General features: G+C 46.9%; 1 protein-coding gene across 13 annotated transcripts in view; it reads left to right on the forward strand.

Moving 5' to 3' along the window:
* The window catches only part of macf1b (microtubule actin crosslinking factor 1b), a 228923-nt gene that overhangs the window by 168915 nt on the left and 45116 nt on the right, over window positions 1–14892 (forward strand). For all 13 annotated transcript variants that reach the window (XM_072576571.1, XM_072576569.1, XM_072576570.1 and 10 more), the window contains 4 exons: window positions 1938–2097; window positions 4435–4629; window positions 9416–9541; window positions 10276–10419. In XM_072576571.1, the coding sequence (XP_072432672.1) occupies window positions 1938–2097; window positions 4435–4629; window positions 9416–9541; window positions 10276–10419 (625 nt within the window). The remainder of the gene's footprint in view (window positions 1–1937; window positions 2098–4434; window positions 4630–9415; window positions 9542–10275; window positions 10420–14892) is intronic.

A 14892-nucleotide genomic window follows, 5' to 3' on the forward strand; every position in this document is an offset into this window, starting at 1 on the left:
GGAGATTGCTTGTGTCTTCCCCAGTGAACACAGATCTGAAGTACCCATTTAATTCCTCTGCCATTTCTTCGTTCCCAGTAATATATTCCCCTGCTTCTGTCTTCAAGGGCCCAATTTTTGTCCTAACCATTTTTTTGCCTTGGACATACCTAAAAAAGCTTTTACTATCCTCCTTTATATTCTTGGCCAGTTTACCTTCGTACCTCATTTTTTCTCTGCGTATTTCCTTCTTACTAATCCTCTGTTGTTCTTTAAAAGCTTCCCAGTCCTCCGTTTTCCCGCTTATCTTCGCTAAGTTATACTTTTTCTCTTTTAACCTTATATGTTTCTTTACTTCCCTTGTCAGCCACGGCCGCCCATGTCTCCTCCTGGGATCTTTCTTCCTTTTAGGAATGAACTGATCCTGCATCTTCTGCATTATACACAGAAATATCCGCCATTGTTCCTCCACGGTCTTCCCTGTTAAGGTATTGAACCATTGAACTTTGACCTGCTCCTCCCTCATAGCTCCATATTTCCCTTTATTCAACTGAAATATTGTCACTTCCGATTGTACCCTCTCCCTCTCAAATTGCAGATTGAAGCTTATTGTATTATGGTGACTACTTCCCAATGGCTCCTTCACTTCGAGGTCACTGACCAATTCTGGTTCGTTACACAATACCAGATCCAGAATCGCCTTATCCCTGGTCGGCTCCAGCACCAGCTGCTCTAAAAATCCATCTCTGAGGCACTCCACAAAGTCTCTTTCTTGAGGCCCGATACCATCCTGATTCTCCCAGTCTACCTGCATGTTAAAATCCCCCATAACAACTGTAGTAACGTCTTTGCGACAAGCCAATTTCAGCTCCTGATTCAACTTACCTCCAACATCCAGACTACTGTTTGGGGGCCTGTAGATGACTCCCATGAGGGTCTTTTTACCCTTAGTGTTTCGAAGCTCTATCCACACTGACTCTACATCCCCTGACTCTAGGTCCGCCCGCGCAAGGGACTAATAGGGTAGAAGAATGGGTCTGGCTGGGTTACTCTTCGGAGGGTCGGTGTGGACTTGTTAGGCCAAATGGCCTGTTTGCACAATGTAGAGATTCGATGATAAAACTATGATGTACTCTTCCATATACACGAGCAAAGCTGAGATCCTTCATTGTCTCAGATTGATAACCTACAGACTGTAAGGCAAACCCTCCTGTCGGTCTGAGCTTACTCAGCCCCTTAAATACTTTGAAAAAAAAATCTCTTCTCTCAATGAGACACCATTCTTACTTTTGAGCCCAATCAGATTTCCTCCTGACCCTCTAAAATCACTCAACCTCAAGAATTTCAAACGTCTAGATTATTGTCAATGACAAAAAACAGCCAGTGACCCCTCTCCTGTTCGAGGCCACCCCAGGAAAAGCAATTTTCCGCACACCCTCCAGGAGTCCCGCAGTCTCTCAAACAAAACGGAATAGGTTCCTGGACAGTAAATGCTGGCCCAGCCAAGGATGCTGATGTCCCACATGGCAATAAAATAAGCATTACTAACGAGAAGGACTTTCTTGTTTGAATGTCCTGTATCCTTGTTGGAAATACTGTCATTTTTGTTTGTGCTGATAATGATTTCAATTCTCTTGATTCAGGGATAAATGTTGTCTTCAGTGCCCCTCAACAGGCACCACAAGATCTCCAACACTGACTTACATTGACCCTCCGACAGTGCGGCATCCCTCAGCACTGACCCTGCAACAGTGTAATGCTTGCTCAACACTGACCCTCGGACAGTGCAGCGCTCCCTCAGCACTGACCTTCTGACAATGCCCACTCCGTCTGCACTGACCCTCGGACAGTGCCCATTCCCTCAGCACCGACCCTCCGACAGTGCGGTACTCCCTCAGCACTGACCCTGTAGCTGGTTGTTTCCATTGATTCTTGACGGGTATTATCTTGTTTTACAGGCAGTCCATGATTGAAGAAGTTTTATTGTCTTCGGGTAGATTGACTGAATCTCTGCAGGTGGTGTTGGACTGGTTGTACAGGGCAGAGGTAACACTGAATGAGCAAGCCCGAGTAAATGGTGATGTCCAATCTGTCAAAACGTTCGTTGAGAAACACAAGGTAACGAACTGTTCATGTTTTTATTGTGTATCCATCGCTTCATGGCTCTGCTGTTTCCATCCTGTCCATACACACTGTTAGTCAATGGAGCTCACTGTCCAAGCTCAGAGACACTGTGGGCTTGGCAATTCCATGGGGAAGATCCATCACAAATTTAAATCTCCCAAAAACAGCTCTAGGGAAATCCCCCATCCTAATCTCTAACTCCTGCAAACAGTTTCCCCTGAACTGGGCTTTTATATATTAGATTACTTACAGTGTGGAAACAGGCCCTTCGGCCCAACAAGTCCATACTGACCCGCCAAAGTGCAACCCACCCAGACCCATTCCCCTGCATTTACCCCTTCACTATGGGCAATTTAGATTGGCCAATTCACCTGACCTGCACATTTTTGGACTGTGGGAGGAAACCGGAGCACCCGGAGAAAACCCACGCAGACACGGGGAGAACGTGCAAACTCCACACAGTCAGTTGCCTGAGGCGGGAATTGAACCCGGGTCTCTGGCGCTGTGAGACAGCAGTGCTAACCACTGTGCCACCGTGCCGTCCATATATTCATAAGGGGGCACTCATTGTCTGAATTTATCATCCAGATACACATCATACCCCCTCCCCCACCCTAAATACCTGACCCCTTTCCCAACTTCTCCTCCCAAACACCCAGCCAATCTCCCACCTCCCTCAACCCCTCCTTCAACTCACCCTCCAACACATTTGCTCCCTCTCCATGCCAAAGAACTGATCAACAAACCTCCCCACATCTGTCCACAGTTAATTCATAGAACAGAGCATTACAGCGCAGTACAGGCCCTTCTGCCCTCAATGTTGCGCTCACCTGTGGAACCATTCTGAAGCCCATCTAACCTATATTATTCCATTTTCATCCATATGTTTATCCAATGATCATTTAAAAGCCCTTAAAGTTAGCAAGTCTATTACTGTTGCAGGCAGTGCTTTTCACGTCCCTCCTACTCTGAGTAAAGAAACTACCTCTGACATCTGTCCTATATCTATCACCCCTCAATTTAAAGCTATGCCCCCTCGTGTTTGCCGTCCCCATACTTGGAAAAAGGCTCTCCCTGTCACCCTATCTAACCCTCTGATTATCTTGTATGTCTCTATTAAGTCACCTCTCAACCTTCTTCTCACTAACGAAAACAGTCTCAGTCCCCTCATCCTTTCCTCATAAGACCATCCCCTCATACCAGGCAACATCCTGGCAAATCTCCTCTGAACCCTTTCCGAAGCTTCCACATCCTTCCTATAATGCGGTGACCAGAACTGTATGCAATACTCTAAATGTGGCCGCACCAGAGTTTTGTACAGCTGCAACATGACTTCATGGCTCCGAAACTCTATCCCACTACCAATAAACACCAACACACCATCTGTCTTCTTTTGCCCTATCAAACTAGGTCACAACTTTCAGGGATTTACACACCTGGACACTGAGATCTCTCTGCTCATCTACACTGCCAAGAATTTTACCATTAGTCCAGTACTCTGCATTCCTGTTACTTCTTCCAAAGTGAACTACCTCACACTTTACCACACTAAACTCTATTTACCACGTCTCAGCCCAGCTCTGCAGCTTATCAATGTCCCTCTATAACCTGCAACATCCTTCAGCACTACCTGACTCTGCTGACCCTACTGTCATTTGCAAATTTACTAATCGACTCCTCGCCAGAGTAGCTGCAGTCTCATTCAAATACACACTACTGCTCACCATATTGTGTTGATGGACTCCTTCCACTATGACATTGCCATTCCTTCAGTGTCACTGGGTCAAAATCCTGGAATTCCCTCCTTAATGACATTGTGGATCTACCCACAGCACATGGACTGCAGTGGTTCAAGAAGGCAGCTCACCCCCACCTTGTCAAGGGGTAACTAGGGACGGGCAATAAATGCATGTCCCAGAAATAATTTTTAAAAAGTTTCCCTGTGCCATTGACTTATTTTTGAAGGCAGAATTTTGTCTTAAAACCTGTTAAAAACGATGAACATTGTAAGCTGCCAATAGATGCCAAGTGGAAGCCTCCAGGAATCATCAGGCCATAGCAACATTGCCACTTTATTTCTTTGTCTGAAATCACTGTCAGAATTTCAAAATGTCAGCTGCTGTTTCACAAAGTCCCCGACTCCCAGAGTCAATAATCACTTCAGTCAAAGCCACGCGAATCATTTAGGAACTGGACTTTTTATCTATTTCTGTTGTACTTTCTATCATGCTTTTAGCTCATGGTCAGATGAGTGCTGTGAATATTAAGACTTATTTCTGGTTGATAAACAGCTAAAGTTTCAGATTCAGTTCTGTCTGGGTCCATCTGCAGGTCTTTCAGAAGGAGTTGGGCAAACGGGCCAGTTGTGTGAGGGCTTTGAAACGTACGTTCAGGGAGCTGAACAAAAACACAGGTGTCAACTGTGTCTGGCTGAAAGCTCAGATGGAGGAACTGAATAAACAGTGGGAGCACGTGTGCAACATCTCCGTCTTGAAGCAGTCTCTGCTTGAAGCTGCACTGTGTCAGGTAGGAACCTGGTGTCAACCATCACCTTTTCACATTGTCAACAAGTGTAACCCTGAGGAGCGTGATGGTGACTGAGGGGGCTCATTGTTGAGCAACAATATATATCAGATGCCTTAAGGGACTGGAATTCTGCTGTAGCTTTTTTTTGTACCAAGGTCTGGGGAGGATGTGGTCTGCTTTAGGCCTGATTGGAGTCAGGGATGTTCAGACCTGATTTATCTGCTCCTTCATGTTATCTCATGCTGTTTGATAATATCGATCTGCTTCTTGCAGTATTCCTCAATGTGACATATTCACAATGCAGTGACAAATCTGTCTACTTTCAAAGGGCCTAGTACTGGAGGGAACGGTGAATTGTTCACTTGTTTGTATCTCATGGTTTGGAAACATAGAAAATTGGTGCAGGAAGAGGCCAATCAGCCCTTTGAGCCTGTACCACCATTCAATATGATCATGACTGATCATGCAGTCTCAGTATCCCATTCCCACCCTCTCCCCATACCCCTTTAGCCACAAGGACCATGTCCAGCTCCCTCTTGAATGCATCGAATGAACTGGCCCCAACAGCTTCCTTTGTGAGAGAATTCCACAGGTTCCTAACTCTCTGGGTGAAGAAATTCTTCCTCACCTCAGTCCTAAATGGCTTGCCCCTTATTCTTAGACTGTGACCCCTTGTTCTGGACCTCCCCAACATCAAGAACATTCTTCTCATATCTAGCCTGGACAGTCCCATCACAATTTTATATGTTTCTCCCTCGCTCTTCTACATTCCTGTGAGTAGGAGCCCAATCTATCCAGTTTTTCCTCATATGTCAGTCCTACCATCCCGGGAATCAGTCTGGTGAACCTTCACTGAACTCCCTCAATAGCAAGAACATCTTTCCTCAGACTAGGAGACCAAAACTGTACACAATACTCAAGGTGTGGCCTCACCAAGGCCTTGTGTAACTGCAGCAAGACATCCTTACTCCGATACTCCAATCGTCTCGCTGTGATGGAGAACATGCCATTAGCCTTCCTCGCTCCGCGCTGTACCCGCATACCAACCTTCAGCAACTGTTCCACCATGACACCCAGGTCTCATTGCACCTCACCTTTTCCTAAACTGCCACCATTCAGATCATAATCTGCCTTCCTGTTTTGTGACCAAAGTAGATAGTGAGGTGTTTTCAGTCATGGCTGACCATGGGTTCTATACTCATTGTTCTAGCTTTCTGCTTCCCTGAAGCAACGTCGCTTGTGACTGCAGAGTCCAATGCTGTAGTGGCAAAGCATAGTGTGATTAAAGGCAGTCAGCATGGCTTTGTGAGGGGTAGATCATGCCTCACAAATCTTATTGAGTTCTTTGAGGAGGTGTCAAGACAGGTCGACAATGGTCGAGCAGTGGATGTGGTGTATGTGGACTTCATCAAGGAAGTATGGGATACAGGGAGATTTAGCGATCTGGATTCAGAATTGTTGGCTGACAGAGGCAGAGTGTGGTTGTCGATGGAAAGTATTCTGCCTGGAGGACAGTGTTGAGTGGGGTCCTGCAGGGCTCTGTTCTTGGGGCCTCTGCTCTGTAGTTTTTATAAATGACTTGGATGAGGAGGTTGAGGAGGTTTGCTGATGACACAAAGGTTGGAGGTGTCAATTAGGAAAAAGGGCTACTGCAAGCTGCAGCGTGACATAGACAGGACGCAGAGCTGGGCTGAGAAATGGCAGATGGAGTTCAACCTGGGTAAATGCGAAGTGATGCATTTTGGAAGATCGTACTCGAATGCTGAATATAGGATTAAAGACAGGATTCTTGGCAGTGTGAGGGAACAGAGGGATCTGGGTGTGAAAGTACATCGATCCTTCAAAGTTGCCACCCAAGTGGATAGGTTGTTCAGAAAGCTTATGGTGTTTTGGCTTTCATTAACAGGGGGATCAAATTTAAGAGCCACGAGGTTTTGCTGCAGCTCTACAAGTCCCTGGTGAGACCACACTTGGAATACTTTGTCCAGTTCTACTCACCCAACTATAGGAAAGACACAGAGGCTTTGCAGAGGGTACAAAGAAGGTTTACCAGGATGCTGCCTGGACTGGACGGCTTGCCTTATGAAGAGAGGTTGACTAAGCTCGGAGTTTTCTCTCTGGAGAGAAGGAGGAAGAGAAGAGACCTGATCGAGATGTACAAAGTAATGAGAGGAATAGATAGAGTCAATAGCCAGAGACATTTCCCCAGGGCAGGATTGACTAGTGCGAGAAGTCTTAGCTTGAAGATATTAGGAGGAAGGTATAAAGGAGACATCAGAGGTTCTTTACACAGAGAGTTGTGAATGCATGGAATGCATTGCCAGCTGTGGTGGTGGAAACAGAGTCATTGGGGATATTTAAGTGACTGCTGGACATGCACATGGATAGCAGTGAGTTGAGGGGTGCATAGGTTAAGTTACTATATTTTACATTAGGATTAAGTCTCAGCACAACATCATGGGCCAAAGGGCCTGTTCTGTGCTGTACTTCACCATGTTCTATGATATCAAGCGCCTTCATATCCCTCATGCAGACATCGTTGGGGATGCCCAGTAGGTTTCTTCCTGGATGCAAGCTCTCCATAGAGAATATTGTCACATCTATCAGCATCATATTGCATTTGCCAAGTATTTGCCCATGCAGCCAGTCTGTCCAAGTCACCCTGCAACCTCCAAGCATCCTCCTCCCAGCGCACACTGCCACCCAGCTTAGTGTCATCTGCACATTTGGAGAAATTGCACTCAATTCCTTTACCAAGTCATTCATGTATATTGTGAACAGCTGGGGTCCCAGCACTGAACCCTGTTGTACTCTACTCATCACTGCCTACCGCTCTGAAAAGGACCTGTTTATTCCAACTCTCTGCCTCCTGTCTGCCAATCAGTTTTCTATCCATGTCAGTACATTATCTCTGATACCATGAGCTTTAATTCTCCATACTAATCTCTTGGGTGGAACCTTGTCAAAGTCCAGATACATAACATCTACTGATTTCCTCTTGTCCACTTGACTGGTCACATCCTCAAAAATTCCAGAAGATTTGTCAATCATGATTTCCCTTTAGTGAATCCATACCAACTAGCACCGATTCTGTTACTGCTTTCTTAATGCTCAGTTATTACATCCTTAATGATTGACTCCAGCATTTTCCCCACCACTGATGTCAGGCTAACTAGTCTATAATTCCCCATTTTCTCTCCCCGTTCCTTTTTAAAGAGTGGAGTTACATTAGCTACCCTCCAATCCATTGGAACTCTTCCACAGTCTATATGTTGGAAAATAATTACCAACGCATCTGCTATTTCTCGGGCCACTTCCTTAAGTGTTCTGGGATACAGAGTATCAGGCCCTGGGGACTTATTGGATTTTAATCTCATCAATTTCCCCAAAACCAATTCCTGACTAATAGGATTTCCTTCAGTTCCTCCTTCAGGCTTGAGCCCCTGTCCTCTTGTAGTTCTGGAAAGTTATTTAAGTCCTCCTTAATGAAGACAGATCCAAAGTATTTGTTGAACTGGCTCTGCTATCTCTTTATTGTCCATTATGAATTCACCTGATGCCACCTGCAAGGAACCTACATTTGTCTTCACCAGTCTTTTTCTTTTCACGTTTCTATAGAAGCTTTTGCCATTGATTTTCTGCAGCTTACCTTCATATTCTACCTTCCCTTTCCAAATTAAACCCTTTGTCCTCCCTCCTCTGCTGAATTTTAAATTTCTCCCAGTACACAGGTTGTCAGCATTTTCTGAGCTTGTTAGCGATGGGTGAGCCACCTTCCCTGTTTTACTCTTACACCAGACTGCAATGTACAATTGTTGCAGTAAATCTGTGTGTTCTTTAACTATCTGCCATTGCCCATCCACTAGCAACCCCTGAAGGATCCTGACCAGTTTATTCTTGCCAATCCTTACCTCATACCATCAAAGTTCGTTTTCTTTAAGTTCAGGACCCTAGGTTCAGCTTTGATTGTGTCACTCTCCACCTTAATGAAGAATTCTACCATATTATGATCACTGTTCCCAAAGGATCTCACACCACAGCATTGCTAATTAATCCTCTCTCATTACTTAACACCCAGTCTAGGGTGGCCAGCTCTCTGGTCAGTTCCTTGACATATTGGTCACAGAAACCATCCATCATACATCCACCATCACATTGATTGAACTGACAAACTGGTAGCAATATGTAGATTGAAGTCACCCATAATAACTGCTGTAATCTTACTGCATACATCTCTACTTCCCTGCTAGATATAATCCCCAATATTACACCAACTGGTGGTCTGTACACAACTCCCACTAACATCTTTATCCCTTTGGTGTTCTGCAGCTCCACCCATTGTCCAGGCTAATGTCCTCGGTTATTATTGTGTTAATCTCCTCCTTAACCAGCCACACTACCTCACCCCTTTCTGTCTGTCTTTCCTGAAAATTGAATAAACCTGGATGTCCAGTTCCCAGCCTTGGTCACCCTGGAGCCAGGTCTCTGTGATCCCAATTGCATTATATTTATTAGTAGCTGTTTGCGCAGTTAATTCATCAACTTTATTATAAATACTCTCCTGGATGGACAATGATGGGAGGCAGCCAGGGGATTACCAGATGAATTTGTAATCGACACATTCATGGGCAGAGTGAGACATTAACACAGAGCTGGCAGAACCTCCTGGTGACTGGGAGAGCCGGGCACAGAGCCGCGCTGGAATTCTGCAGTTTTATTTTAAGTGTTTTCCAAGGCTTGACCAAGTTGTTCTCCATGAAACTGAATCCACATTCTCTGCTGTTAGGCTGAGCATTTTCAGTCCTTGGTTCAGACTTTGTTGGGTCACCTGACACAGACCGAGAGGAAGCTGACAGGTGGACACATCCTGCAGGAGCAGGAAGCTCTGCTGGAATTTAAACACCAGCACCAGGTGGGTTAGATCGAGGGGAGGGTCAAGGTTACAGAGGGAGGGAACAGGGCAGCACCGAGAGGGAGGATTGGGATTCAGTGAAGAGGCTGGGGGGGAGGCTGGGAAGTGGAGGGGGAGAAGAGAGGGAGAGGGAGGGAGGGAGGTGGGGGTGAGGGGAGAGGGAGGTGGGGGGGTGGGGGGGGAAGGAGGGAGGTTGGGGGGTGAGGGGGGAGAGAGGTGGAGGGTGAGGGGGGAGGGAGGTGGAGGGTGAGGGGGAGGGAGGTGGGAGGGTGAGGGGGAGGGAGGTGGGAGGGTGAGGGGAGAGGGAGGTGGTGGGGTGAGGGGGAGAGGGAGGGAGGTGGGGGTAAGGGGAGAGGGAGGGGGGAGGTGAGGAGAGAGGGAGGGAGGTGGGTGTGAGGGGAGAGGGAGGTGGGGGGGTGAGGGGAGAGGGAGGGAGGTGGGGGGTGAGGGGAGGATGAGGGGAGAGGGAGGGAGCTGGAGGGTTGAGGGGAGAGGGAGGGAAGTGAGGGTGAGGGAGGTGGGAGTTGAGGGAGGTGGGAGTTGAGGGAGGTGGGAGTGAGGGGGAGAGGGAAGGAGGTGGAGGGTAAGGGGAAAGGGAGCGAGGTGGGGGGTGAGGGGAGAGGGAGGGAAGCAGAGAGTGATGGGGGAGGGAGGGAAGAGGGTGGTGTAAATTAGTGGGGAGTAGGGGAGGGTGAGCAGGATGGAGGGAGCTGATGTTCTGATACCTGTTTCAGGAGGCCGTTGACAGTCTGGAGCATGAGTATCCAGCTCTGGAGTCTGTCATTGCCCTTGGGAATGAGATCCTGACTTCCTGTAATCCGGAATCAGTCAGCATCATCCAATCCTGGATCAACATGGTACAAACACGATGGGATGAGGTGAGTCCGAAGCATGGTGCAAGATTCATTTTTTCCAGAGCAGCACCTCCTCGTCAGAGACCGTCAAACAGGAGAAATGAAAGATCCGGGTGCGCCCTTCCGACTACTTTTTTTCTGGGCAGCATGGTGGCACAGTGGTTAGCACTGCTGTCTCACAGCGCCAGAGACCCAAGTTCAATTCCCACCTCAGGCAACTGTCTCTGTGGAGTTTGCACATTCTCCCCGTGTCTGCATGGGTTTCCTCCCACAGTCCAAAAATGTGCAGGTTAGGTGAATTGGCCACGTTATTGCCTATAATGTTAGGTGAAGGGGTAGGTGTAGGGGAATGGGTCTGCGTGGTTTGCTCTTTGGAGAGAGTCGGTGTGGACTTGTTGGGCCGAAGGGCCTGTTTCCACATTGTAAGTAATCTAAAAACTAAAAGCAAGAGGAGGCCATTCAGCCCCTGAAGGCCTGCTACCCCATTTCATAGTCATAACGACTGATGGAGTCCTACAGCATGGAGACAGGCCCTTTGGCCCAAACTGGTCTATGCCGACCAAAATGTCTGCTCACACTAACCTCATTTCCCTGCACTTGGCTCCTTTCCTATCCACGCATTTGTCTAAATGCATTTTAAATGTTATTAATGTATATGCCTCCACCACTTCCACTGGCAGCTCATTCCATATGCATATCACCCTCTGTGTAAGAAAGTTGCCTCTCAGGTTCCCTTTTATGCCCTCTTGTCCTCCATTTCCCAACCCTGGGAAAAGGACTGAGTGCATTTACCCTGTCCATGCCTCTCGTAATCGTATACACCTCTGAAAGGTCCCCTCTCAGTCTCCTATGCTCCAAAGACAAACATTCTAGCTTGTTCAACCTCTCCCTATAACTGAGACCATGGAGTCCAGGCATCATCCTTGTAAATTGCTTCTGGTTTCTTTCCAGTTTAATAACATCCTTCCTATAGCAAGGTGACCAAAACTGAATGCAATACCCCAAGCGTGGTCTCACCAACATCCTGGATAACAGCAACATAACTTCCCAACTTCTATACTCAATGACCTGACTGATGAGAGCCAGTGTGCCCAAAGCCTTCATCACTGCCCTGTCTACCTGAGACACCACTTTCAGAGAACCGTGAACCTGAACTCCAAGGTCCCTCTGTTCCATGACACTCCTTAAGGTCCTACCATTCACCCTGAAATTCCTACCTTGATTTGACTTTCCAAAATGCAACACCTCACACCTATCTATATTAAACTCCATTTGCCATTTCTCAGCCCACTTTGCCAGCTGGTCAAGGTCTTGCTGCAATTTCTGATAACCTTCCTCACTGTCCACAATGCTGCCTAGTTTAGTGCCAACAGCAAATTAATGAATGCCTTGGACATTCTCATTCAAATCATTGATATAGGTAACAAACAGCTATGGACCCAAAACTGACCCCTGAGGGACTCCACTACTCATAAGCCTCCAGTCTGACAAGCATCCTTCCACTATTACCCTCTGCGTCCTACCATCAAACCAATTGGGTATCCAATTTGCCAGCTCACCCTGGATTCCATAAGGTCTAACCTTCCAGAGCTACCTGCCATGTTGAACCTTAAAAGGCCTTACTGAAATTCAGCACTAGGTCTACCGCCCCACCCTCATCAATCTTCCTGGTCACTTTATCAAAGAACTCTAACAAATTTGTGAGGCATTTAATATGATTATGACTGATTTCATCTCAGCCTCAACTCCACTAACCTGCCCACTCTCCATAACCCTCAAACACACCACTGTTGAAAATCACCTCAGACACTGAGGCAGTCTGTGTTCAAGTGCAACAAGGTCTGGACAATATCCAGGCTTGGGCTGACAAATGACAAGTAATGTTCACACCACTCAAATGCCAGGCTATGACCATCACCAATAAGAGACAATCTAATCATCTCCCCTTAACATTCAATGGTGTCACCATCACTGGATTCCCTACTACCAACATCCTTGGGGTTACCATTGACCAGAAGCTCAACTGGACTCACCACCTAAATATAGGAGAAAATAATTGCAGTTCCTCGAGTCTATACTGAAAACAATAAAATCACAGCAGGTCAGGGCAGCATCCATGCAGAGAGATCAAGCTAGTTGAGGAAACAGGGTTCAGACAGAGCGTTGGAGGGATACAGGATAGCCAGAAGGGACCTGAAGAAAGGGATTAGGAGAGCTAAGAGAGGGCATGAAAAATCCCTGGCGGATAGGATCAAGGATAACTCCAAGGCATTTTATGCGTATGTGAGAAACCTGAGAATGACGAGAACGAGGGTAGGTCCGATCAAGGACAGTAGTGGGAGACTGTGTATTGAGTCGGAAGAGATAGGAGAGGTCTTGAACAAGTACTTCTCTTCAGTATTTACGAACGAGAGGGACCGTATTGTTGAAGAGGAGAGTGTGAAACGGACTGTTAAGCTAGAAGAGATACCTGTTAGGAAGGAAGATTTGTTGGACATTTTGAACAACTTGAGGATAGACAAGTCCCCCGGGCCTGACGGGATATATCCTAGGATTATGTGGGAAGCAAGAGAGGAAATTGCAGTACCGTTGGCAATGATCTTCTCGTCTTCACTGGCAACGGGGGTGGTACCAGGGGACTGGAGAGTAGCGAATGTTGTGCCCCTGTTCAAAAAAGGGAATAGGGATAACCCCGGGAATTACAGGCCAGTTAGTCTTACTTCTGTGGTAGGCAAAGTAATGGAAAGGGTACTGAGGGATAGGATTTACGAGTATCTGGAAAGACACTGCTTGATTAGGAACAGCCAGCACGGATTTGTGAAGGGTAGGTCTTGCCTTACAAGTCTTATTGAATTCTTCGAGGAGGTGACCAAGCATGTGGATGAGGGTAGAGCAGTGGATGTAGTGTACATGGATTTTAGTAAGGCATTTGATAAGGTTCCCCATGGTAGGCTTATGCGGAAAGTCAGGAGGCATGGGATAGAGGGAAATTTGGCCAATTGGATAGAAAACTGGCTAACCGGTCGAAGTCAGAGAGTGGTGGTAGATGGTAAATATTCAGCATGGAGTCCAGTTACAAGTGGAGTTCCGCAGGGATCAGTTCTGGGTCCTCTGCTGTATGTAATTTTTATCAATGACTTAGATGAGGGAGTCGAAGGGTGGGTCAGTAAATTTGCAGATGATACGAAGATAGGTGGAGTTGTGGACAGTGAGGAGGGCTGTTGTCGGCTGCAGAGGGACTTAGATATGATGCAGAGCTGGGCTGAGGAGTGGCAGATGGAGTTCAACCCTGCCAAGTGTGAGGTTGTCCATTTTGGAAGAACAAATAAGAATGGGGAATACAGGGTTAATGGTAGGGTTCTTAGTCAGGTGGAGGAACAGAGGGATCTTGGGGTCTATGTACATAGATCTTTGAAGGTTGCCACTCAGGTGGATAGAGTTTGTAAGAAGGCCTATGGAGTATTATCGTTCATTAGCAGAGGGATTGAATTCAAGAGTCGTGAAGTGATGTTGCAGCTGTACAGGACTTTGGTTAGGCCACAGTTGGAGTACTGTGTGCAGTTCTGGTCGCCTCACTTTAGGAAAGATGTGGAAGCTTTGGAGAGGGTGCAGAGAAGATTTACCAGGATGTTGCCTGGAATGGAGAGTAGGTCGTACGAGGATAGGTTGAGCGTTCTCGGCCTTTTCTCATTGGAACGGCGAAGGATGAGGGGTGACTTGATAGAGGTTTATAAGATGATCAGAGGAATAGATAGAGTAGACAGTCAGAAACTTTTTCCCCGGGTACAACAGAGTGTTACAAGGGGACATAAATTTAAGGTGAAGGGTGGAAGGTTTAGGGGAGATGTCAGGGGTGGGTTCTTTACCCAGAGAGTATTGGGGCATGGAATGCACTGCCCGTGGGAGTGGTAGAGTCAGAATCATTGGCGACCTTTAAGCGGCATTTGGATAGGTACATGGATGGGTGCTTAATCTAGGTTAGAAGTTCGGCACAACATCGTGGGCCGAAGGGCCTGTTCTGTGCTGTATTGTTCTATGTTCTATGTTCTAGTGTTTCGAGTCTAGATGACCCTTCATTCCAAAGTCATCCATTCCCGAAATGATATCTTGCTGTCTCTCCACGGATGCTGCCTGACTTGCTGTGACTTTCATCATTTTTTGTTTTCACTAAATAAACATAGAGTAGGTCAGAGGCTGGGAATACTGCAGCAAATAATTCACCTCCTGACTCCCCAAAGCCTGTCCATCATCTCCAAGGCACAAGTCAGGAATGTGATGGAATACTGTTGGGTGTGTCTTGCTGGAAAAGCACAGCAGGTCAGGCAGCATCTGAAGAGCAGGAGAATCAGAGCCCTTCATCAGATGGAATAATCCCCACTTGCCCTGGACGGAGGCAGCTCCAACAACACTCAAGCTTGACACCATCCAGGACAAAGCAGCCACTTAATTGGCACCACATCCACAAGCATCCACTCCCTCCACCAGCAACGCTCAGTA

Source organism: Chiloscyllium punctatum, chromosome 8 (assembly GCF_047496795.1).
Source record: "Chiloscyllium punctatum isolate Juve2018m chromosome 8, sChiPun1.3, whole genome shotgun sequence".
In the NCBI taxonomy this organism is placed as follows: Eukaryota; Metazoa; Chordata; class Chondrichthyes; order Orectolobiformes; family Hemiscylliidae; genus Chiloscyllium; species Chiloscyllium punctatum.